We start from the raw sequence: 25,662 nt of genomic DNA, 5'->3' as shown, positions 1-25,662 counted from the left end.
ACAAACTTCAGGCAGCCTTTCCCCCAGCCCTGCTGGGGGGGAGCATGGTGGGTTTGGGATTTCACAGCCTCTGGAGACAAAGATTCCTGTTTTTGTGTCCTGATACACATCAATGCCACCCAGCCTACACTTCCAAAAAGAAAGGCTGTGTTGTGAGTTGCAGTCACCCCCACAGAAAATTCTGAATACTTGTGAAAATATTGAAGTTTGTTGGTTTGTAAGAATTTGCTGAACTGTGCTCACCCCCCATATCCTCAGAGTAACTCCAGAGCACCGTTTCTACTCTGTTGGAGCTGCCAGGAGCACAGTGTTGGCTCTGGGTACTTTTTCCACAACAAATAAGGCTGGAAAAACTGCATAAATACACTCAGCTCGGAGCCACTCCATTGACAGGGCTCATAACTGACACAGTTGGAAGTTCCCAGAACAGCTGATTCACACACTGACACTAATGGCAGTGACAGGCTGGAATGTGACAGCACAGCCAGGGCAGGGGGAAGCCTCTCAACAAGGATGGGGGGGCTTATTTTTAATATATATACATACATAGATACAGAAGAAAAACATAGACTGATTTCTAATTAAACCATACAACCCTAAATTGCTTTATGATTTATTTTCTTCCTCCATGCTTTGTTATGTTTATAATTACTCAATCAATATGCATTCTCTGAATTATTGGCAGTGGAGGCTGTGCTGCACCCAGGGAGAAATTGCAGAGTTGAGTTCAGTTTACATCTGCAAATTGCTGTGCAAGGAGGGGGGTTGTTGTGGCTTTTGGGGTTTTCTTTCCCCCTCATACCTGGTTTCCAACTGCACAGCAGCACCTCAGCTTTTACTGCAGGAGAACCAAGAGGGTTTGGCTTTTCAGTCCTGTTGAAGAGAGAGCAGTTGAGTCCTAAGACTGCAGAGGTGTTAAAACCACTTAAAGCAGAGCTGCTGACCAACAGTGAAGGAAGAAATGTCACAGTGGAGGAAAGTTTGTGTCACAAAACAATTCAGCAACACCAATTCAGAGCTGCCCGTCCAGCGTTTTGACTTTACCTGCATGACTTCCTTATGCTTTTTATGCTGGGAAAGGAACAAACTCAATGCTACTTTTGCTAATACAGCAAATACAGGGTATTTTAGCATTAATTCAAAATTTGGTCCTTTATTAGGCATTTTAGGTTTACAAATGGTAACAAAAGTATGACACCTCTGAAGAAAACACACCAAATCATATTTCCAATGCTCTTCAACAGACTTCTCCTTTGAAACAGTCTGATTGTTTTGTGTTTGAATAAGCCAAACGTGTTTCCTGACTTTCCCTGGGTTCCAGCAGTTGTGTCCATCCCAAACAGGTTCCCCTGCAGCGCTGACAGCACTCACCAAACACACTCTGTCCTGCACAGTTCAGTCCTGGAGCTCCACAGGTAGATTAACTGATTTTCTTCTGGCTTTTGCTATTCTTGGAGTCCCAGAGTATCACAACATTAAAATACACCAGAAATAATAAGAAGTGTAAGCAGGAAACAATGGACACGGATATGGGGAATAAATCCGGGAGGCTCTGGGGAGGAGGCACTGCAGCACTCAGGAGAGACAGCACACCCATCAGGGACAGGGAAAGGAGGAACTGGAAGATAAGGAATGATGGATTAGGTGTTGGTGATGTAACACCTCAAACAGGTGAGCTGTTACTGCGTTGTTTGGGTGCTCTGTTACAGCCCCCCCTCCACTGACACTTCTGTGCTGCAACTCAGAGTTACAGCAATTAAATCGCTTACCAGAATCCTGACAATCCTGGGAAAGGACTTAAACCAAGACACATATCCCTTCAGGGAAAGGGAGAATGCTTTGAGCTGCAGGTCCTCTGCTGAGGTCTTGTCCAGGATGGAGAAGGAGGCCAGGCAGGTGGCCAGGAATGCCGGTGTGGTCACGGCGTAGGGCAGGAGCAGCCCGTCCCTCAGCAGGAGAGGCAACATGCTGGGAGCAGGATCATCCCAGCGTGAGGGCACAGATCCAGAGGTGTTCCAAAGAATGAGAAGAGGAAAACCAATAAATATATTTATCCTTACAGGAATTGGGGAAGAACATGGTGTTCAGAGAATCATAGAATGGTTTGGGTTGGGAGGGACCTTAAAGCTCATCTCGTTCCACTCACCTGCCACAGGCAGGGACACCTTCCACTATCCCAAGCTGCTTCAACCTGGCCTTGGACACTTCTCTGGGCAACCCGTGCCAGGGCCTAACCACCCTCATAGGGAAGAATTTCTCCCCAGTATCCCATCTAACCCAAGTGGGAAGCCATTCCCCCTTGTCCTGACCCTCTATCCCTTGTCCAAACTCCCTCTCCAACCATGTTAATAGTTTCCAACTCACCTGAAAGTTGATACGAGTAAAAACCACGTGGCCATAAAGGGGATTTCATTTATGATTAAGCAAACTGGACTAGAACGAAAAGAGGAAAAACAGGGATCAGATCTTCCCTTGTCAAACGCCCCTTCCAGGTCCATGTGGGACATGCACATGGAACAGCAGCACCAGTGACTGTCCCCTCAGCCAGAGTGACACAGGACAGACCAGCCAGGCTGTACTTGACACCTTCATTTCCAGGTTATTCAGAAAAGCAAATGTGCAGAGTGTTTAAAATTCAACATATTTGTAGGTTAAAGAGCAGCATGCAATAAGAGCTCGAGGAAAAGATAAAAATATATCCCCAGGAATATAATTTACTTACACTGCCACCAGAAGAATGGATTTTTCGTGGACTTGAAAGGAGAACAGGAAAAATGACAGGGCACAACTAACCTTAGGAAAGGAGATCAGAGCTGGATTAGTGTGTGTGACTGCAATGCAAAGCTCTGCTTTAGTGTCTCTGGCACAGACTCCACATGGAGGCAGGAACTCAATGATCTGAGTTTTCTAATTAACTGCTATATTTCCTCCAGTGCCACTTACAGGCACCAGAGCAGCTCCTGGAACCACCCACACGTGGGTGAAAACACTTGGTTTGAAAGTTGACCAGGATTAGTCAGAAAGCACTTCCTACCGAGCCCTCACTCCTGCTCAGCTTCACCAAGAACATCTCCACCAAGGAAACACAATGTTCACCCACACAGGCACTGGAAAACCTCAGACATGGTAAGAATTGCCCACCCTTTTGACATAAAATTTTGCTCCTCATCATGAACAGTTAATACACCGGAGTAAATAAACTGGTTTGGATTTGGTTTTGCTCCCACCAAATAAAAAACACACTGAAAACATCAACTAAATCTTAGAAAGTGTGACTTCTAGGCAGTGTTGTGATATACTCTCAAACATCTCTCACATAAATCAAAACCAGAAATTATCTTGTACCTCTCAAAACTTTAGCACCAGCTCCATATAATTTTTGATTTTTGCATAAGTCATGGCAATGTGCTTCAATTCAATGGTATGACTAAGGAAAGGCAAACATTTGGGATAATAGGATCATTTTATTTTCAAACCACTAATAAGCTCACAGTGTCCATTTGGGGACTTTTTAATTGAATTTTGCAGCTGATGCAATAAGAAAAACTAACACTTTGGTACCTAAACAAAAAGAGGAGAAATCCCAACTCTGTATGAGGCTTTAATGTGTATGGAATCTTCTGAAGGCTCTTCGGAGGAAGATGATAAAATACAACATTAAACAAAGAAAATTGAGGCTAAAGTAAAAAGTCTGGGTTTAAAAGACAGGTCAGACCCCCTGGACACATGAAAGTAAAGCCCTTTTTAACCAATTCCTTCAGCATTTCATGGCACACACCCCTCTGTGCTCTGCAGCAACTGCTGTTGGAGTGCTGGTCACACCCCAGTGCTGAGGGGTGGATGAAAACAAGGAGCAATTACAAACAAACACTTACCAAAGCAAATTTAAACCCTCTGAGGGAAGGCTGGACAGTGAGTTTGATACAGGCAGGAAGCAGGCTCAGGAATGTCACAGCAAAACTGGAGAGTTTTGTGAGAAAAACAGTTTAAATACATGAGCAACTACATCCATTAGTACTTCACTCTGCAGGCCTAGACCTGAATTCTTCACTTAGTTGAGAAACAGACCTGTGAGCTCTGACTTCTAAGAGCACTCAAAGGGGTAATTCTTTGAATTTGCAAATTTTAACTGTTTTAACCAGGCAGCTTAAATCACTATATGGACAAGCAGGGAATTTTTCAGTTCCTAACAGCATTTGGGGAAACCCTCATCACTCGGGAGAAAAGTACAGCATAGGAAAGAAAATGTATTTTCAATATTTTAAACGCAACTTCTCATAGTTCTTTGAGAAAATTCACTCCTTTTGCAAAAAATAACGCAGATAAAAACTACCTAAAGCACTTAAGTTATGTCTTACCTGAGTTTGAGCTGAGTTTGAGGTGATACTACATTCTTTATCTTTATAAGGACACTTAGACTGCACCAAATATTGGCTACTTTATCCTGGAAGAAAATAAAAAGGTAATTAGTGATAATTATATTCATTTAAACTTATGTTTGTGACAACAGGGGGGCTTGGGAGGTGGGGATTGTTGGGTTTCTACTATGAGAGTGCAAAAAACACTTGCAGATGTACATCATATTCTTAGATGTACTTGAGCTTATTCTGAATGGAAGTTTCAAGAGACTCAATTAAAACATGCTCTAAAATAACTGAGAAATTGTTCTCCAGCACACGGGACAACTACTTAACTCATGAGGCCACATATTCTGTGAGAATATGGCTCTGACACCGTGTCCCTGAGCAAACAAACACTGGCACATGGGAGTCCCTTTCCAGGAGGACACCGTGCTGGCCCATCCCATTCATGCCTGGCCGTAGCTGTGCTCAGTGCCCGCCAGCACTGACAGAGTTAACCCCTAATAAATCAAGGAGTCTAAAGACATTAGCAGTTGTGCTAGGATCACTTTCCAAATTAAATCTGTAAGCACAGCTCGTGAAACTCATCCCCAAGCAGCTGCTGGAGGCACAGCTGTGTGGACAGAACACCACGGAGGCACCAGCACCAACAACTGAGCCACCTCCCTCACGTGCTCGCCAGCAACACGGGATATGCCGAGGATTCCGAGGGGACACGGCTTTGGCAGCACCAGCAAACACCACTTCACAGCCAGCACCATTCTACAGCCTCAGCAAGTGTTCCTGGGCTGCAAAGGGACACAAGTCAAAGAACCTGTCACACACGCCCCGGGCTGAGTTACTGGGCAGTGCTTACGTGGACAATTTCTCATTTTATCCGCATTAGCATCCAGCAAGTCACTGCCCTGAGCAGCCCAGGAAATATCTGGGCTAATATTAGACTAAAATCCTTCAGCTCTTTCGGACTCATTGGTTATTGTCATTTACAGATTGTATTTTTAAACTTGGTACTGAATAAAAAGTGTGGTGACCCACACTATTTCTTCATAAATTCCAAATAATCTCCAAGAAAAAGGGTCATTTTTGGGGGGGAGGGGGTGTCTGTGTGAGGAGGGGTCTTTTTTTGGAGAGGTTGTTTGGTGTTTGTTTGTTGGGATTTTTAAATAAACTAGCAGAGAGCACATTAAGAACACTTCTGTACTGCTGCCTTTGGTACATCAACATTAACTTCTGAAGAAAAACATGCCAGCTGTGATATTATCTACATCTGAGAAAGACTGGAAGAATAATAAACATTAATTAAACTACATAAGTATTTGCTTTAATCCCTGTGACAACACAACCTGAAATTCAAAGCTTCATTTTATTGGTTAAGCTTGAAGGTGAGAATCTGCTGTATAAGAGGGTAATACTGACTCGTGCCCTAATTAAGCAAAAGAGCAGCAACAACTCCCTGTGAACTGGGAAATGGGAACCCTTTCTTTCATCCCAAAACTCCTGTGGCATTGCCACTAGATAAGGGAGGAACTGCTTTACTGGATTAAGGCTGCAGTAGTACTCAGCACTTGCCAGCATGCAACTGTCCATAGCCTTAGGAAAAGCAGAACTGGCCTAAAACTTTTGGAAAACATTGTGGAAATTGGCACAAGGTGGGTCAAAAAGGAAGTTCTGGGCTGTACCCACAAAATTGTTTTAAATCCTTTTTTTAAATACTTAATCCCACTGAAAAGAGCTGAGAAGAACGAAAGACAGGCTGAAGCTGTTCACTTTCAAGGTTACATCTTCTGACACTGTCAATTACTATGGAATCTATTTCAATGGAAAAATGTATGGATTGAAGTATGGGTCTGATGATGGGATAAGTGTTGTCTACTGGTATAATATCCTGGAAGATGCCAGCTGAGCTGGGGTTAAACACTGGATTAAATAACTGGCAAGGACTGCCTGCTGAAGAAGCCTCTCGAATTACCCGTCCCGTGGTGTGTCTCCCCCATGAAATCCCTAAAGGTCACACTGAAGGTTTCTCAAGGGATCTAAGAATACAGGGCAGGGGCAGTGGGGTGGGGAGAAGAAAACATGCATGCCTCAAACAAGCCTCTGTCAATGGGAAAGAGTCTTCTGAGTACTTGCATGATTTGTTCCACGTCGGTGCCGAACGGGAGCCAGCAGGCAGCGAAGGACAGCACCACTGTCCCTGCCAGTTTGGTCAACAGCACCAACCTGGGCCCAAGAGAAGAAAAAAGCTCTCACTTCAGGAAAAGCAACCCAGCAGAAATACCTGCCTTAGATCTCAGCAGCAAATACTCATTTTGCAGGAGAGGAAGACGTTACAAAAGTAATCTTCCCCCACATCTGAATTCAGAAATGCCCACATGCAGATTAGGAGGATCCCACTCTCCATGCCAGGCTGTCCAGGCGTATTCCTGAGAAAGACAGAACAGTTTAAAGCCACTTACCCCTTTCCTTTCAGTCCCTTCTTGAAGCACTTCCCCAGTAAATAGCAAAAAAAGGGCAGGGAATGGTAGAGCTCCATTTGCTTGTAGTTTAAGGCCAAGCAAAAGGCCACCGAGCCCAGGAGGTCCCAGTCATGGGACAAACAAAGGACACCCCACAAGGCAAAGCCGAGGCTCACTGAGTTGTATATGGTTTTTTATGTCAAGGACAAGACACACATCTTGGTTCTGCAAGTCAGTAATTAATGCCCTGAGGGACGGGCATAAATAGCTTGGAAAATTAGTTTTTCCAAGTTAGTTTTAAAAAACACATTACCAGTTGTGACTGTTTCGTTCACAGAGAGAAATAATTTTACTTCCGTTTAAAATGTAATTTTTGTATCTCTAAGGCTTGATTCAGAGCTTGCACAGGCAAATACGAGGAAAAATTATGTGTGTGTTAATTACATATATAAAGTACATTCAGTCAACCAAGCTTTTGGTGACAGTGTTATACAACATGCATCAGGGAAAACTTTCTTTCTGTATTTACATAATTAAGGATAAAGCTTTCACAAGTTTTTCCTCCCAGCTTACAAAAGATATGTGCAGAATATTCAAATATATCAGGGTTTAAATTATATGTAATTTAGTTCAAGGACTTCTGAGGTTCTTGTGATTCTATTACACTCACAGTGCACCCTCATCCATGACCAGTTCCCTTAACTGCTAATACTGCACAAACAATGAATAATAGTTACTAAAAGCAATGTTGCTGCCTTATGACTTTGAAAACAGGTTCACAAGATCAGTAAATTTGGAACAGACCAAGCTATGCTTACTATTAAATTGCAACAAAATATTAGCTTTGTCTTCTACTTGGCATTCTTAAAAAAATGAGATCAACCAATAGGGCACAGAACCCCAGAATGGTTTGCTTTGGGGGGGACTTTGAAGCTCATCTTGTTTCACCCCCTGCCATGGGCAGGGACACCTTCCACTATCCCAGGCTGCTCCAAGCCCCATCCAACCTGGCCTGGAACACTTCCAGGGATGGGGCAGCCACAGCTTCTCTGGATAACCTGTGCCAGGGCCTCACCACCCTCACAGGGAAGAATTTCTCCATAATATCTAATCCCCTTGTCCTGTCACTCCAGGCCTTTGTAAACAGTCCCTTGCATTTCTTGTATTGCCAGAAATGTCCCAATACTTGGTTTCCCTCTGTCAGTGTAGCTATCTGTAGGACACATCCACATGGCCCATGTTGCTTTCAGCCCACTCCCACTTCCCACTCCCAGTCCTCAGGTGTATTTGACAGCTCATTGATTTCCCATCAGCAAACTCCCACCAAAAGGCCCTGATCTTGCAGCAGTTCAGATTAAGCAAATCTTTGCCTTCCTGGGAGCAGGGCACAGGGAGTGATGCTGTTCATGTAAGAGTGGCAGGGCTGGACCAGCCCACAGAGGCTCTGCAGGACATCTCTGCTTCCACTGCATCCCCCCAGCACGAGGTCAGCTGACAGCATTTGCTTGTTCATGTACAAACCCAGTACAAAACCAGAATTCTTATTAAAACAGATCCCCTGTGAAGGTGTCTGCACCAACAGGACCAGTCAGCCCTGGATTCACTTCACTGTGAAGCCAGGACAGAACAGCCCATTTTACAGAACTGAACATTTCCCACAGCTACTCCTGACACTCCTCTGCCACCCAAGCAGATCTGAGGTGATTCCCTCTCCAAACACAAATCACAGGAGCACAAGCCATCATTCTCTTCCCTGTCACAGCACCACTGGTGTTGTCTGCAATAAAGTGACTGACAGAAATACGAGCTGGAGGCACAGAAAGAATTATATTCATGTTTGGATTGATTTGTCCCAATATCATTAATTTTTATCTCAAATATGTCTCAGGTTTACAGTTTCTTCGATATCTCTGCTTTGGGGTGGCAGAAGCCCCTCAGATGACTTTGTATGCAAGAATAACCTTGTGCCCAGCCAAAAAAAAAGTGCTAAAAACAGTGTTACTCCATAAACACAAATTCATCTCAGTGCAGAACAAGGATACTGGAAGTGTCCATGGTCAATAAGAATGAGGCCTGGATAAAGTAGGATACAGAGAGCACTGGAAACCTGGAAAGAAGGATCAAAAACAAGAGGGGACAAATGATTATTCCCAAATTAGACATTAGACATTAGACAGAGGAACTTACACCTCTGCAGTACAAAAATATGTCCCTCCTTGGTGCACCCTATATGTAGGAATCTTATTCTCCACAAGTAATCATCTGTCAGTAACAATGTGAGGAATAAAAAAGGTTAAAAATTTTCCATAAATGAGAAAATATTGAATATTGCCTGTCCTTTGCAAACAGCTCAAAGATCACCCACACCCATCTTAAACCTTAAACCACTCCAAAAACCAGGAGATTTATTATTCCAAAATGTATTGAATCTACTGTGAGGAGTGTTCAAGAAAAAGCAGTTCTCAGATGCCCCTGTGCCACACCATAATCTTGCTTTTACTACTCAAGTAACAAATTCAGAAAGAAATATAATTCAGGAGTTCATGGCTACTAAACTTCAGAGCATCTTGTTATTGAAAGCATTAAAATAATTGCTGTAAGATAAAATAATGGCTTTTTTAATCTTTTTAACTGAAAAGCCTTTAATATGAGCTACACTGATTGTCAGCTTTACATGGGTTTTGGATGTTAATTAACTCAGTGTTACAGTTCTACCCTGTTGTAACAGTGTTTTCTTTGTTTAATTTACACATACACACACACCAGGTACTTGCCTTCTTTTTAGCAGATGTTTCTTTCAAGGAAGAACAATATAAAATAACTGCAGGAATATAAACCAGCAAATCAGCAACAAACACTGCAAAATAAAGATTAACTTTACATTAGAATCCTCCTAGGAGAAGACAAGGACAACATACAGGCAAGTGAGCATTAAAATATCAGAAAGTTCTTCATCAGAATAAACTGGGCAGTTCCACTTCAAAGGACAAAAAGAAACAAGTCCACAGAATTTGATCTTGTTAATGTGTGTAAGGCTCATTTCTGATGTCCCAAAGCTGCTGCTTCCACGTGTTCAGCTGTCCTGGCTCCTGGCACAGCCTCAGTCACACAGGGAGCACACTCTAGTTCCTCACATGCCAAAACCAGGGAGGCATTTGGGAATGCCCCAAAGAAATCGGCTCTGACTGGATCCAGGCAGGTTCTTTGATGGGACAGATACTCTGGGGGCACAACTAAGAAGCTCCAGATTGTAACAATCTCTGTGTGAATTAGTGATGTGGGTAAAGAGACTAAAACTAGTGATTTGGCTTTGATAACCTGCCTACAGCAAGTATTTGTAAGAGAGTTGACAAGAAAACAGAACCAGCAGGTTCCCCTGCCTGGGACTATGCCAAGCAGGTGAATTCTCCTTGAGCCTGAGAAAAACCTCAGATTATTTTTAAAAACCAGTTTCATAAAATGTGCAATGGTTCCAAAAGGGAAAGTGTACTTTGCCTCTTTTTAGCCAAGGTCTTTGGAAGAAAACGTTTCAATATCTCAGTTACCCAGTGATGAATTGTTTTGCCAGCTTAAGCCACAACTAAACAAATATACCCAAGGTGTTAGCAAAACAAATACACTGATGCTTCAAATAAAGCTGACATTGACCACTCTGAATTATTTTAATGCATTCTTCTAATGGCTACTGTTAAATAGTGTTTATCAGCTCTCTAGATCCATCAGTGGTTTGTCAAGTGAGTTGATTTCAAAATTAATAAAGACCATTTCAAGGGTAATTAAGTTCTAGTGATTTTTATTTTTTTTTCAATTCAATCAATTACCAGAGACCAGACTGAGAGGTTTGTGAAGTACAGAAAAGCTATTGATGAACAACAAATTCTGCTGTTGCAATCAGAAAAGCATTTTGTGGAACTTGAGTGTTAGAGAAAGCAACACAGACTTAAAATGAAGGAAAACAGAAACAGGATAAGAAGAGTTCATTGGAGACATTGTTTGCTGTTTTCCTGATACAGTTACCAAATCAAGTTATCGACACATTTTCTCTCTATTTGTTTCATCATTTTCTTTGTAGTGGCAGTTCAACATAATCAAAGAGTCAGAAGAGTGACTGCAGGAAAATGAAATTCAGAATAGATGTGGTAAAATAAATTTTTACTTTTTTGTTAACAGTAATAATATCAAATCTCTTTCCCTTTGAGATCAAGTATCCGCTCATAATAAAGATCTCTGAGACCTCAACTGGCTGTAAAGTCAGTGAATGCCAGTCTACATGTAAATTAATTTTAATATAAAAACCAAATTCAGCTAAAAATTAAAAGACTATTTATCAGAATGGAAGGGAAAATAAAAATATTATTTTCAAAATTAAAAAATTAGTCTATGCTACAAAAAGTAGCTTTGTTTCAGAGTTTTTAATGAATCAGTTGGGTTGGAAACTTGTTTTTGTATTTTATATTTATCACTATGGCAGAAGAGGAAAGAACACAGGACTTTGGTTCATAAATGGACCTGCAAAGCCACCTGAGTTAAAGAACTGAGAAAAAACCAGAAAAAACAGAGAAGCTGCATATCAAACATGTTAAATGAGTGAGCCAAAGGTGCAGGACCATCCCAAGGAATGTGATTTCCCTACCTGTTGTCCGCATAAACAGCTTGTGTGGCTGACTCTCGTAGCCCCGGGAGCTGTGCAGGGCAACCCAGTCAGGATTTATTAACTTGGCACTGGAAAACAAAGAACAGACACATCAAAATGCAGACAGTTCTCATTTCCCTTCACACTCCTCTCAGCAATAAAGATGACAGGCACAGGAGCATATTCCAAGAGTCAAGATGAATGAGAAGAAATATTTCAAAGAGCAATAGTGATCAATGAGAGATCTTCCTCACCCCCAGATCAGTTTACACTATAAACTATTTCACAATTAAAAAACCCTAATCTTTGGAAAAAGTAAAAAGGGAATACAATATTTATTAGAACAAGATAACCACCTTCAGTCTGGTTCCACTGACTTTTAAAAAAACAATTGTAAATACCTTTCATACTTAAGTATTAAATATAAACCATTTACAGTTCACATAGATGCCCCACATAACTCTGCCTGTGCACTTTAACCTACATTCTTATTCCATAAGTCTCATTCCAACGGCAGTAAAGCCCTTGTGGAAAAAGTATTCCAATAACAGAATTCTATTTACATGATATCCAGTCATCAAATGACACACACGAGAGCTTTCCCGAGCAATGCACCCAATTCCTACAGCACTTTTTCCCTGGGCATCACTGATCCAGCAGTGGAAAGCTGAATATCCAAGCTGCTAAAATTTAGACCTGGCAAAAAGGAGAATGTAACACAGAAGTATTTGAAATCCTGAACTTACATGTAAGCACACACAAAACTGTGATAGGCTGTGAGAGGTGGATAATCAAGGCCCCAGTACAGGAGGTTGTTATCACTTGTGTTGAAGTACCTAGAAAAAATAAAATTAAATTTAAATAAGTATCTACATTTCCAGCTTGGTTTTGGCCCAAGGAAAAGGCTGAATGCTAAATGTATTCAAAATCTAAAACAGAAGGTAGCAACTTGTGTATCTGTGTAATTTTACTGCAAATAAAGAAAATCTCGAGCAACAAAGTAACAGCAACAGTGACTCAGAGTTCACATATTTGTGGCTGCAGAACAGGTTTAGAAAAGCTGCTAAAGTTCATTTCTCTGGAGCGGGAAAATCCTAGTTCTCCCTCAGAACTCAGGTGGACCACGTGCAAGAAAGGAAAAGGATTTTCCCATTTGTGATTCCATTGTGTCAGTATTTCTATGGAAGGCTGGCAGCAGTTCAAATTGTCACCTCTTCCAAGTGAGAAACAGAGGGTTTTGTCCAAGGAAAAGTTACAACAATAAGGCATCAGATCCTTTTTATCTCCCGGTGAAATACTGATTACTCTACTCCAGCTGCCACAGGGCAAGCTCTTGGCTTTTCCAGTTCCTCTCTTCAAATGCAGCCAATTTTTGACATTTATTATAGTAAATGATATTTCTTGAATTCTTTATGAGCTGCCTGAAGTGTCTTATGAGCTGATGATAAATCACATTTCTTTGAGTTGCATCTCTGCTTCTCATCCTACAATTCAAGACCACTCATGCCAAGGTGGTGCAGGTTCTTCAACAGAATGTAATGGTTTGCAACTTATAGTGAACTTTAAAGTTTGGGGAGTTTATTTTTTTTTTAATTTTACCTTACATAAACTCATAGTTTCAATAAAAACCCCAAGCCCATATCCAGTAATATTTATCAAGAAAGCCTTCAGAGTTTTAATTAGCAGTAGGATAAGAACGTTCTTAAAGCAGCCTTTAATAAATAATGTCAAGACTCTAAAGAACAACATAAATAAGAATTATTTAAATTCTAGAATGTAATCCCTTGCATAGATGTGTTTTTCCCAATGCCCAAGATTGAATATGACTTTGCTGTATTAGAGATTGAATTCCCAGACCAGAACCAATCAAAAAAAACTCAAAACTTCCATTAAAAATATAAAATTACATAAATGATAAAAACAGAGAGCAAACACACCAGGACCAAGATGCCCACCTGGCAGCCCATCAGCTAAACCCAGCCTGCAACAGTTTCATCTGGCCCCTGGGAACGCCTGGAAATAATGGCTGCTATAACTCCTAATTTTAAGCAGATATAGTTCAGTGTAGCAGAGTGGATCAAAGCTACCAACTCTATTATTATGGAATATCCCTTATCCCAGGCTTGGAAATGACAATACAGATACAACAGGATGGTCTGAGGTCACTACACAGAGCCACCTGCAGATATTTACAGAAATACAATTGAATTAATATCCTATTCTGTCATATCAGTGTGTTCCCCAACAGCTGAGGAAAAATTACACCAGACAAACACCACCACTGTCCCTGCTGGAAGATGACCTGGAATTCCAATATATTCCAGTTTGTGTTGTATCATATATATGGACTAAATAATTTTTACTGTGCCATGCATGATCTAAGGAATAATGGCAATAATGTAAAAAGAAATAAAATATTTGGAATAATTTTCCTTCTGTTTTAAGTGGTCTGTACAAATTAAGGTCGCTATCCTTACATCTACATTCCAGGCACTCACATCTAAAAAATCTAATAGGAAATGGGTGGGAACAAAGGACTCAGAGGTGTAAAACACAACCAAAATTTCAGTACATTCACCCTTTGTAAGCTGAGCTCCACCAGCACCACCTACCACTGCCTGATGGGTAAATTGTAAGTAATTTCTTGCCAGTGCCTCTGAGCTTCATAGTCTCCATACATAGGTGGTTTTCCTGCACCTACAAAAATAGGACAAAGCAGTCAGGAATTATTTGGTTTATACAGATTGCTTTCCCCCAGTTATGTATTGCTTATTAATATACTACTGATTTAATTCTCCATTATTCCTCTGTGGTACTGTAGAGCAAACAGACACTGCTATGCACTCTCACAGGGAGGACAAAAAAGTTCCGTGTTCTTTTGGCTTTCTGGATATTTCTGCAATAAGCATTTATCAAGGCCCTGTGCGGTGAAGAACTGCTTCCTCATCTGACAAAAAAAATCACTTCCAAGTGTAGATGAAAAATGGGGCACTTTCACTGATTTTGTGTGAACTACTGCACTTGCTTAGTCCATGTTCTCACCTGTGTTCCAGCCACGTTGTGGTACCTTACTATTAAAATCAACAACCAGCCTTTTTTCATGAGAAAAAAAGCTTTATCAATGCAAACACTTCAGTGTCTACTCAAATAGTTCCCTCAATGGAAGGTTAACTCTGATACTGGCAGCATGTTAAGCACCTTCACACAGTTTATTTACTTCTATTAACCTGCTTATTGAGAACAGAGACTGGACTGATTGTACTCCCAGTGAAATATTGACATGAGCCAGACAGAGATTTAAGGGTTTCTTTAAAATACAGGAAAGCCATCTATATTTCTTCACATGATCTATGTTTGTGGGAGTCCCACAAGCTCAGTTATGTAGTATTTATTCCCAGAAAGTGGAAAGGACATATTATCTCTGCTAATTTATTCCTGGATGGTAGAGAGAATAGATTATCTCCACGATATGACACATTCAACCTAAAGTTTCCTAAATAAGTGAGGTCACTGGGGAACAGGAGTTTTATCAGTGTCAGTTCTGGAGCTATAAATCTAGTGGAACATAGAATCTGCCATAGGATTACTGAAATTCAAGATTTTAATCCAAAGTTTCACTACAAAAAGCCAAATACAGACTGGTCAGTTAATTTAAGAATGTATATTCAGCTTCCATCTATAGCAAGCATGGAGTACACAGACAAACTGGGTTAAAAATTAATAAAAATGCAATATTTTATTTTAAAAGGGTTATTCCTTTTCCTATTCCAAAAGGAGTTACATGATCATTGTGTAGGAAATCAGATTAAAAAAAATGTTGTTCTAGTTTAGGTATTATTTTAGACTATCTTTCAAAGTCTTGATTGATTTGAAATTAAATCAAGTTTTAAAAATCCTGTTAGCAGTGGAATTGTAAATACTTGAAGTGCAAGAGAAATTCAGTGTTGTGTGGCAAAAGATAGGGTGTTTTCTGCCTAGAGATGGGTAACAGAGCCTCAGTTACCTACAGATCTCTCAGAATGGCATTTTCAGAAAGCAAACTCAAACCAAAACAACTGGGCATGCAACTCAGGTTCAAGCAAATTCCTTCACTTGAGTGAAGCCCAGGAGTTACCAGTTCAATCACCAGAACACTCCTAAACAGCTCCAACCACTCAGGGGATGAGGGTCCAACTGACTCAACAGAAAACCAGAGCTGGACTAAACTGAGCTTGTGATACTTTTAACTGATGAAGGTTGAAAATAATGGTTCGTTTTTTATTTTTTTCCTCAGTTTGCAGAGAGCAAGCTCAGAGCAAGCTTATGCTAAATGGGAATGGCATTGAGAGGCTTGGAAAGAAACTTGCTAATTCTTTGCAAGTGTTCTGACATGGGGAGGAGAAAAACTCATCCATTAACAGGATACAGCTGTAGCTCAGGCTGTAAACAAGCTCAAGGAAGCACAGCTCCAAGGCAGAGTAATCCCTCACTGCACGTCACTTTTACCCTGTCTTCATTAGCACTACTGTAGTTTTAAACCCATAATTTATATTTAGCTGTCTGATATCGAATTTAAAGGACAATAGTAAACAAATCTACAGTTGGACTGCAATATTCTGCACATAAAGGCACAGGGGAGAACAGCCAGATGTTCAACCTAAAGCACTGCTGACCACCATCACCCCTCAAAAAAAAAAAGTTGTGGTGTTTTTTCCCCAGTGTTTTGTTCCAAGCAACTGTGATGTTAATCGTTGCACTCTTCAAAAAACAAGAACAAGGAATTCTGAGGGAAATCAAGAGACACCAAAATATGATGACACTTGAAATAACACATTGTTTCCTATTTATGATTTCACAGAAATAAAAAGCTTATTTTAATGTACCACGAGGTCCACAATTCAGCCTGTGAAGGTGCATTACCTGAGTAGGAGCCCAGTGACACAGCCCAGCGCACAGTCAGTGCCAGTAACACAGTAATTGTCATTAAGCTCCACTTCTCCATGGCTGGCCTTTGTAACAAGCCAAAAGGGACCTGAAAAAAAGACCACAAACATTGCTACAATACCATCCAGGGGGTTGTTCCTTGGGGATTACTGCTAGTCCTGGTTAAGGCCACTTAGTTTCTCAGTTAAGAGCACCACTGCCAAATTAGGCAGAGTGTAGATCTGGGATAGGCAGCACTGCTGGTTTAAAGGTATTACAAGTTATTTAAATGAGGGCTGATCTCCCAGCAAACTTACTTGACCACACTAAGAATCTAGTAACAATAAGAAACGTTGCCAAATCTGTAAAAATTAAAGGCCACATGCATCAAACTCAGAAAACAAAAAACAGGAAAATAATTATGTTGCCCTATGTAAAAAGAAAAAAAAAACAAAACAAAACAAGCCACTAACTAACTATAGAATATGCAAACTTTGACCCAAAGAAACAAAAATATTTTAGTCTGAATTAGAAGAAAAGTGAGGAAGAAACTAGTCCAGCCTTGATAGTGAGAGATGGGATGAGCCTGGGTACAACTGGCACAGATTTTCCTTGCAGGAAAGGCATCATTTGACTCAAGAGAGTTTAATATACTTGTTCATGAGTAAAAAAAAAAAAAGGCAACAACAAAACCACACAAAAACAACAACAACAAAACCCAAACCAACCAAAAAAAACCCCCACAAACCAACCTCCTCACAGCAGCAGTACTAAGCTGCTGTTTTAGTAACAGACAAGCAACATCCAAGCCATATTTAGGTGATTCTGCTCAAACTACATCCATATTTATTTCCTATTCACAGAAAGCTGTTACCCAGCACCACCAAGGGAAAAGTTAATTAATAATATAAATCTGTGGCAGCAGTAGATCACCATCTATCCATAGAAAGGTGAACACTGACATTTGCATGTTTTCAATGTGCCTAAACCACAGGGGAGGCACTTTTATCTAAATAAAAGATAATGGGGTCGACTCTGTAGATCCTTTCACTCTAAGTGGACCCCTGTGCTTCCTAAATTTGGGTCTAACAGACCCAGGGTCCTATAAGAATTCCAAAATCAAGCATCACAAGCCCGGTCCTTCCCTTCTATAAAATACATCTGCCCTTCCCTTCCAGCTCATCAAAACATTTATTAATTAATTACACCTTTTTAATTTCCACATAACAGAGACTCCCCCATCTCTGTTCCTCTCATTTACTTCTGCCATTCGTTATTTTTGGAATAACTTGTTTTTCTGAGATACTGAATTTCTTTCTCTCCCCTCAAAAGTGGTTCTTGAAATAATTCTTTCCTACTTATTTTTCAGCTTTAGTAATTATCTCGTACATCCTGAAACAAAAAGCCATGCCTTTATTAGAATCTAGAGCACAAATCTCTAGTTTCTGCTATCCTGTGAGTAACAATATTAAACAAGGAAGAGGTTCCAGGGGATGATAAAGCTGGTTTGGTCAGTCCCAAACTTTTCACCTTCTGCTTCTGCACGTGCGACACTGAGGGTCTCTGTAGTGAGATGCCACCTGGAAGCATATGGTGAAAATCACTCAAAAATCCCACTATCCTTCCACACTGCCCACGACGAAGATAAATAACACCAGCACAGACCACCCACTCCTGGCCACAGGGACGCTGACAGAACTCAGCCAGCGATGCAGAGCCCTTAATACAACCTGCTTTAAATCAGCACACGTCTCAGCAGCGCCTTTCCCCTCCTCAGAAACGCGAACGCTGAATGAAGAACTTAATCTGTTGCAGCAATACCCGTCCGTGATCCTGCTGTTCCCCTCACCCTGGTCAGGAGGTGCTTTTACTCCTCCCAGTCCTTCATCCCCCTCATAACTCACTCACCCCGCTCTCAGATCCCACTCACGCACTTCGCACCCCCCGGCCTCCTCAGAGACCCCCGGGATAAGCTGTCGCTGAGGGACTCACGGCCAGGGCTCCCTGCGAGTCCGCCCGAGCTGCTCCCACCCACCAGCGGACCCTGCTCCCCTCAGCCTCCAGCCCCCTTCACCCCTCAGCCTCCAGCCCCCTTCACCCCTCAGCCTCCAGCCCCCTTCACCCCTCAGCCTCCAGCCCCCTTCACCCCTCAGCCTCCAGCCCCCTTCACCCCTCAGCCTCCAGCCCCCTTCACCCCTCAGCCTCCAGCCCCCTTCACCCCTCAGCCCCCGCAGTCCCTTCACCCCTCAGCCCCCGCAGTCCCTTCACCCCTCAGCCCCTCTCGCCTCCCTCAGCGCCCTCACGCCCCTCAGCCACCTCAACCGTCCCAGCCGTGCCAGCCGCCCTGGCCTCCCTCAGCCCCGCTCACCGCCCAGCTCAGCCGGTCTCAGCTCAGCCGGTCCCGTCCCGTCCGTTCCCGCCCTCGCTCCCTCCCCGGCTCGGCCGCCACGCGCGCTTCCGCCTGTGAGGCGCCTTCCGGGCGGGCTGTGCGCATGCGCGGGGCGGAAACCTGGGAAGCCTTCATGGATCCGCGGGGGGATGGAGAACTTCAACTCTGGGAGAGCTGGGGGTGTTCCCCTGAGAGGAGAAGGCTCCGGGGAGACCTTAGAGCCCCTTCCAGTGCCTAAAGGGGCTCCAGGAGAGCTGGAGAGGGACTTTGGACAAGGGCCTGGAGGGACAGGACAAGGGGCAATGGTTTCCCACTGCCAGAGGGCAGGGTTAGGTGGGATATTTCGGAAGGAATTCTTGGCTGTGAGGGTGGTGAGGAGCTGGGATGGAATTCCCAGAGAAGCTGTGACTGCCCCATTCTTGGAAGTGTTCCAGGCCAGGTTGGACGGGGCTTGGAGCAACCTGGTCTAGAGGAAGGTGTCCCTGCCCATGGCAGGGGGTGGGACTGGATGAGCTTTAAGGTCCCTTCCAACCCAAACCGTTCCATGATTCCATGGCACATGTAGTGCTCACATCTCCATGGCAGCAGCTCAGGCAAGTGGGGGATGCGCTACTGGGCATTGCTGATGAAAAGCACAGTCCTGGCACATGGGAAGACCAGCTTTTTGTTCAGGCAACGAATCTCGGTGTGGGTTCATTTTCACAGAAGGAAGGGAGCAGCTGGAAGACTTGTTCTTCAACACACCGGGTCACTGGGAAGAAGCTCCTCATCTCATCCCACCCCCTGCCTTGGGCAGGGATACCTTCCTCTAGACCAGGTTGCTCCAAGCCCTGTCCAACCTGGCCTTTCCTTCTGGCTGTGTGTCTGACTGAAACTGAATAGAAAACTGATTCTTTTTAAAACCACATACTGAGGTTTTCGTGTCCAGACCTTCCACATGAGCAGCCAGCAGTGCTCTCCTTGAACTGGAATCCCAGGACTGAAAGTTGTGATGGGTTTAAATACAACTGGTACTGAATGAAAGTGTGGTGAAGAAGTGTCTGATTACTTGTAAATGAAATGTTAAGGTAACCAGAGATAGGAAACAAATTATTTTTTTTTAGAAGCACATGTAATTTTTAAAATAAATAAGCACTATGAATATAATATTCCATAACACCAGAGATGGGTTTTCTTTCTTTATGTTCTTCCAGTGCAACAACATCTAGAATACTAATTTCTACTATCACAACCATTTTTGAGTGTAAATTGCTTGGACATCCTGGTCCCTCCGACACCTGCCATAATTTCTGTCACTTGTGGTGTTACCTCAGGTGAGGCAGCATGAAGAGACTGAAAGTCTGAGGTCTTAAACTGATAAAGGCAAAAATCACACCTCTTTGCTGTTTTACTGTGGTGTTTAGAGCCATAATCCTGTGGAAAGTGGCAGATTATGCCCATCAAATTTTACACAGTTTATCTAATCTGTTGTACTCCATCACTTATACTACTGCTAAGTAAAATGCAGGATATTGGTAGGATTTTAAGGGTTGTCTGGAGATCACAACTCTGTAAAATAAGCATAATCCTAAAAACTCATCAACCACAAAGTAACTTGGAATACACAGTTACACGTCCTGAACCCACTGTGGCTGGAGCTGGTTTATGACACTGAAAACACGCGATACAAAGTGAATTCCCAGCCTAAGCCCGGCGAAGAATCACCAGGGCATATTCCTATTTCAGTCCTCCTCTCTTCTCTTTCTTTTCCTCTCCTTTCCTTCCCTTCCCTCCAGGATTTTCCATGCCCGGAATTGTCCAAACGGCGAGGCCGGGGAGCACAGCAGCGCTCAGCCACCCCCAGTCCGTGATCGTTGCCTATGGGCTCCTACCGCAAAAAAAGGAAGAAGTTTTTCTGTTTTATCTTGCAGGTTATTCCTAATTAGTTTCTGGAGCTGGAATGGGCGAGCAGGAGCCCATGGCCGCACATTCAAGTGCATTATTTCAATTAGCTGAGCGCTCTTTGTTGCAAGGTGAAATCATTCACTCCCCGGGAAAGCTTTTTTATTGAATGCTTTCTAAATACTTGCATTGGGCACGTCGCCTGGAATTGAGTCTCTGTCACTAGTGTTTCTGCGGTGACTTTGACCAGATCAATGACTGGAAAAGGCATTAAGGACACATTGATACCGCGGGGTAGGAGACGAGCGGGATTTGGTGCTCAGGAGTAAAGAGAAACCGATAATGAGCAGATAAACGGCTTTTCTTAACCCTTGGCGTTCTCGGGAGGCTTCGGCAGCTCCGCTGCCACTTCTCCTCCACCCTGGCTCTCAGGCTTTATGTAAAGCCCAGCGGTGGCAAGGCAAATATCTCCCGGGTGTTCCATAAATTTGGAGTGAAATGCGGTCAGGATAATAAGAAAGTCTTTCCTGGAGCAGACGGAGGGAAGAGCCTGCGGCCATAAAAAGTTCCAGCTCGTCAAGGATTTCGTTTCTGAGCGGAGCCGTGATGCAGGAGCGAGCGGGGAAACAAACTCTGGAGACGTTTTCAATTGCAGATTCACAATCTGACCTTTTATGCCGACACCAGAACATCGACCGTGATTTAGCGGGCACAGAGCTGGGCGCTGGGAGCCACGCACCGACAGCCCGCTGGAGCCTCGGCTCTTTCCTATCCTTTCCCGAGCAAAAACAGGAATAAACATTTTTGAAACCACTGCCGGGGAGATGGATTTATTTTATTTTATTCCCCTGAAATACTAGGACTTAATAAAGTAACTAGAAATTATTGAGGGTTTGGGTGGTTTTCTTGAGTCCCTGCGATTCTCTGGGCGTTGGGGGACACGGAGCTTCCCCCGCCCGACCCGGGGACTCCCAGCCCGGGGGATACTCCGAGCCCTCGGTAAAGCAGAGCGAGACTTTCCATCCCTTCATGGAGAGGAAAGATTGGGCCGTTTTCCTGTGTCCCGGCTTTTCCCATTTTGCTGAACCTCGAGAAACCCGGGGTTTTATTGCACCTGGAGTTCAAGGACGCTCCGTCTCACACTTCGCCGTCTTAATAAAGTCGCGCAGTGCCTGCTTCCTCAGCTTGCTTACCAAATCCTGGATTAATAAAGTTTACTTAGTTATTTAAATAGATTAAATGTCACATTTTAAATGGAAGGGGAAGGTTCTACCTTCCTGACCTATTTTTCATTTCTGATTTAGAAAAAGGCAAGATTAGCATGGATATTGCATTTTCAAGGACCTCGCCACTATTAAATAGACTGTTAAGTGCATTTTATGGCTGAAGAGTCTGTTCCCAGTTCAGTCTGGAAGACGTGCTAAGTTCATCTCTACCTGCTACATTGAACATTCACTGACTAAAATACTTCCTGTGGATGTAATACCTATGCTCTGCATCTTTTAAGTACATAACGCTTTATGTTTTAGCACTGGTAACACGTATTTCAATAAAAGCCCCCGAAATAGAAGTGTTGTCTACCAAGAAAACTGCATGAGGATGTTTGGCCAGTTGCAGCAGTTCCCGGCTCGGGGAAAAGGCACAGCGGTGGGAAGGGAGACTTCGGGGAGGGATGACAGGGATGCTCGCGGCTCCGGGCGGAGGTTTAAGCGGGAGCGCATCAGTCGCCGCCCCGGGGAATGCCCGTTCCCGTGCCCAGATCCACGGGGATGGGCAGCGCAACTTGCGCGTGGAGCTCACTGTGATTTGTCACCGGCTGCCTTCTAACACCAATAAAGTCCCCCTCGGAATGGCGAGGCTGTTTTTCCGCCTCCCGGGCCGAGTTGACCCCGCGGGGTCGGACCCCCGTGCGCCTCGGACACGAGGAAGAGTCCACAAAACTGCCCGAGCTGCCCCAGGAGGCAAAATCCCATCGAATTCCCTCGGGAACTGCCCCCCTGCCCCGCACACGCAGGTGGGAGAAAAAAAATCTTCACCCCCGCAAAAGCAAGTCCTTGTGTCTTTCCCGGAGCGGGAGACTCCCGAGAGCCCAATGAAGGACGAGGGATGGCGCTTCCCAAAGCGAAATGTTGGCCCCCCTTCCTTTATTTCTGGCCCAGGAGAGCCGCATCCCCAGAGTCGGAGGGAGCGCTGGGAGTCGGCCAGCGCTGCGATATGCGGGGGGTGGGCGGTTAAACGCCCCCCCGTACAGCCCGCGCGGACCCAAACCAGTAACCCTCGAGGAACAGGGAACTGTATCCCAAAGGGGTTCGATGTCCCCAGTGGATGATTTGCTCCGGCCACCTCCCTGTGGGACAGACCGAGAAGGAAGGTGTCCGATGGGCATCCCTCCCTTGGTGTCCCCGGAGCGCTCCCGACGGTGTTTCCTCCGGGAAACCGGGCCTCAGTTCTGCCGTCCCGCAGCTCCGGAGAGGGGTCTCCGACCGCTACCCCGCCGGGAACACGGCTGTGCCGAGCCAGGGGACTGGGGGCGGAGTGGGCTCCTTACAGAGGAACAACTTCCACGCGCGATAAATACACAGTGTCCGCAGAAGATCTTTCCTTGCCTTTTCCAACGCTCGCCGCAGCCTCTCAACACCCATTAGCCCCGTCAGCCCGTAACTTTTAGCCCCGCGCTCTGCCCGGGAACAGACCGTGGTGCTATAAATAGACGGTGCTGGGAGACGGCAGAGCGGAGTGGGGGGGAAAAGGGGGCGCAACTCCCGCGGCCGCACAGGGAAAGGTGAGAGTTCCTCGGGAGCCTAGGAAATGGCCCTGATGAGCCCATCTCGTCCCTTTTTCAACCAACGTGATGGTTTAGAGGATTAGGGCCAGATCCTATCGTACATTCCTTCCCCGGACGGAGGGAGCGGCGGGGTCGTAATTGCAATAAACAAGGGGGGAAAGTGTCAGTGGAGTGGAGGTGGCTCTGGGTAAACTCTCTGGGCTGCGAGGAGGGTCATTTTCGCGGTGTTTCGGATCTAGTTACTTCCAACACACCCCAGGGACCGACGTGACACGACTTACACTAATGGGCATCTGTCACCGGCCGTGTCAAGTTGTGCCATATGCATCGGACAAGTTCGTGGAAGGGAAAAGCAGAGAAAGAACAAGGAAAAGAGTTTCTGTGGTCTAACTGAGGCCCGTGGCTGAGGAAAGTTCGCCAGGACATGGTGCTCCCGTTTGCCCCCGGCCCGCCGCTCCCAGTCCGGCTGTGGAGTCTGCGCCCGCTCCTCTGGGCAGCACCGTGCGGGAGAACCGCTCCCGTCCCGGCTGCAAACCCTCCCCTATATGGGGACCGATTTCTGGCACCCCCGGGACCGCCGAGCCCCGCCGGTAGCTTTGTGCCCATTCGGTGCCGTCCCGGGGGCGGCTGCAGACACCGGGAGTGCTCCCATACCCCTGAAGTGCTCCCGGTTCCCCGGGGTGCTCCCGGCCTCGGGGGCTGTGGGGGTGATCCCAACCCCGAGTGATGCTCCGGGCTCCGGGGGATGCGGGATGCTCCCGGTCCCGGGGGGGCGCGTCCATTCCCGCGGGCGCAGCGGGACCTGCCGCGCCCCCCGCAGGCCCCGGTGCGCCACTGCAGCCCCGCGGCCACCGGGAGCCTCCCCCGCCCGCACGGACCCGCTGCCTCTCTCGGCCCCGCGGCTGCGGGACCCGGCGGCTCCCGCGGGGAGGAGGCGGCTGGGCGGGGGTCTCACCGCGGTCCTTCCCCAGCCCCGCGCCCTCCCGGTGCTGCCCGGCCCCGGGGGCCGCCGCCGCCGTCGCCCCTTCCCGGGGAAAGGCTTCTCCCGGCAGCCGCTGTCCTCGACGATCGAGGGAAGACTGGGGGAGAGAAAGAGAGGACTGAGGGAACGGAGCTAGAAGCGGTTCCCGATGGGAGGCAGCGGGAGGAAAGTTGCCGATGCCGCCGCCGCCGCCGCCGCGCAGATGCCGAGCCGAGGTATTGCTGCTATGTGGGGAAATATGAGCGAGTAATTTTATAAGTAACAAAGGCTGGGGAATGGAATGAGCCCCTGTTATCCGGTGTCCTCTGGAAGCCCTGGATCAGCAGCTTCTTGAGCCTTACAGTGACTCCGGGCAGAGGCTCCTTCCTTTTTTCCCAGGGGATCCGCTAAATATAGAAACCCCCTCAATCGCACAGATCACCCACCATTTGCTGTTTGTGTAAAACCGATTACCCAGACACAACTGTGAAACAACCCGCTTCTCTGACACCGCCACGCACCGCCACATTCCGCTCCGCGGGGTTCCGCGGGGCCGTGGGTGCCCATGCAGGGCCCCGCGTGTCCCCGCTCTCTCCAGGTTCTCCCTGTCCCTGGCAGATGATTAGCGAGTCCTTATTTATAAAGTTCAAACGATCTCATCACCGGGGCTGCTCGGTTTATTTTAGTCTATGTATGCGGAGGTATAAATATTTACTTTGGAAGAAATAATATTTACTGCTTACCAGGAAAGCAAGGACACTTTTATTTATATATTTATTTTAAATTCGCGGCTGCCAGCGGGTTTTTGGAAGGGAAATAAGCGCCTGGTCCAGCTTCTCCCGCAGCCGAGCCTGCCGCATCCCGCATCCCGCCTGCATTTCACACCGCCGATTTTCCTAACAAAGACAACGAATTATTTGGGCGGAAAAGCAAAATCCACGAAGGTTTTCAAAGGTGACAAAAAATGTCACGTTGTAAGAAGAAGATAATGAATTATCAAACACTGTCAGTGCACAGGAGAGACCGAGATGTCTCCAGGCTCAATACCACAAAGCGCTGCTTTAAATATTATGACGCTACATATTAATTCTCTCTCTCTTGTTTTTTTCCTCTTGGCCGGCTCTTTACTTTAGCCCCGAAAATATACTTGAATCTATTTTTTTTTTTTTTAATTTTCGCAGCTGCCGTTAAAGCAGAGTTTTTAGGAATTAGCTGGGAAAGGCCAGTTCCTTCCCGCGGGAAGAGCCGCTGCATTAACAGCGATAATTTTCCTGATCGAAACGAAAGATCCGCG

At 45.1% G+C, this 25,662-nt stretch overlaps 1 protein-coding gene across 2 annotated transcripts; it reads right to left on the bottom strand.

The window, feature by feature from the left end:
- Positions 1 to 416: 416 nt before the first annotated feature.
- Positions 417 to 18,752, bottom strand: ALG6 (ALG6 alpha-1,3-glucosyltransferase). Of its 2 annotated transcripts, XM_051798324.1 has the most exons (16): positions 18,721 to 18,752; positions 17,883 to 17,932; positions 16,350 to 16,461; positions 14,063 to 14,147; positions 12,197 to 12,286; positions 11,451 to 11,539; positions 9,592 to 9,674; positions 8,860 to 8,924; positions 6,818 to 7,003; positions 6,446 to 6,581; positions 4,359 to 4,444; positions 3,876 to 3,960; positions 2,723 to 2,793; positions 2,365 to 2,433; positions 1,770 to 1,968; positions 417 to 1,618 (listed from the first exon to the last, which is right to left on the bottom strand). In XM_051798324.1, exons 3-16 carry the CDS (start codon positions 16,429 to 16,431, stop codon positions 1,421 to 1,423), a joined length of 1,524 nt encoding a protein of 507 aa, XP_051654284.1. In that variant the 5' UTR covers positions 16,432 to 16,461; positions 17,883 to 17,932; positions 18,721 to 18,752; the 3' UTR covers positions 417 to 1,420. The 2 variants fall into 2 exon arrangements, with proteins under 2 accessions (XP_051654284.1, XP_051654274.1); XM_051798314.1 differs by lacking the exons at positions 17,883 to 17,932; positions 18,721 to 18,752 and adding an exon at positions 17,742 to 17,867.
- Between the last annotated feature and the right edge of the window lie 6,910 nt (positions 18,753 to 25,662).

Source organism: Manacus candei, unplaced genomic scaffold (assembly GCF_025592945.1).
Source record: "Manacus candei isolate 608988 ecotype Guabito, Panama unplaced genomic scaffold, ASM2559294v1 h1tg000005l, whole genome shotgun sequence".
Taxonomy (NCBI): domain Eukaryota; kingdom Metazoa; phylum Chordata; class Aves; order Passeriformes; family Pipridae; genus Manacus; species Manacus candei.
The sequence above is the reverse complement of the archived record's forward strand: the minus strand, read 5'-3'. Positions and strand labels throughout refer to the sequence as shown.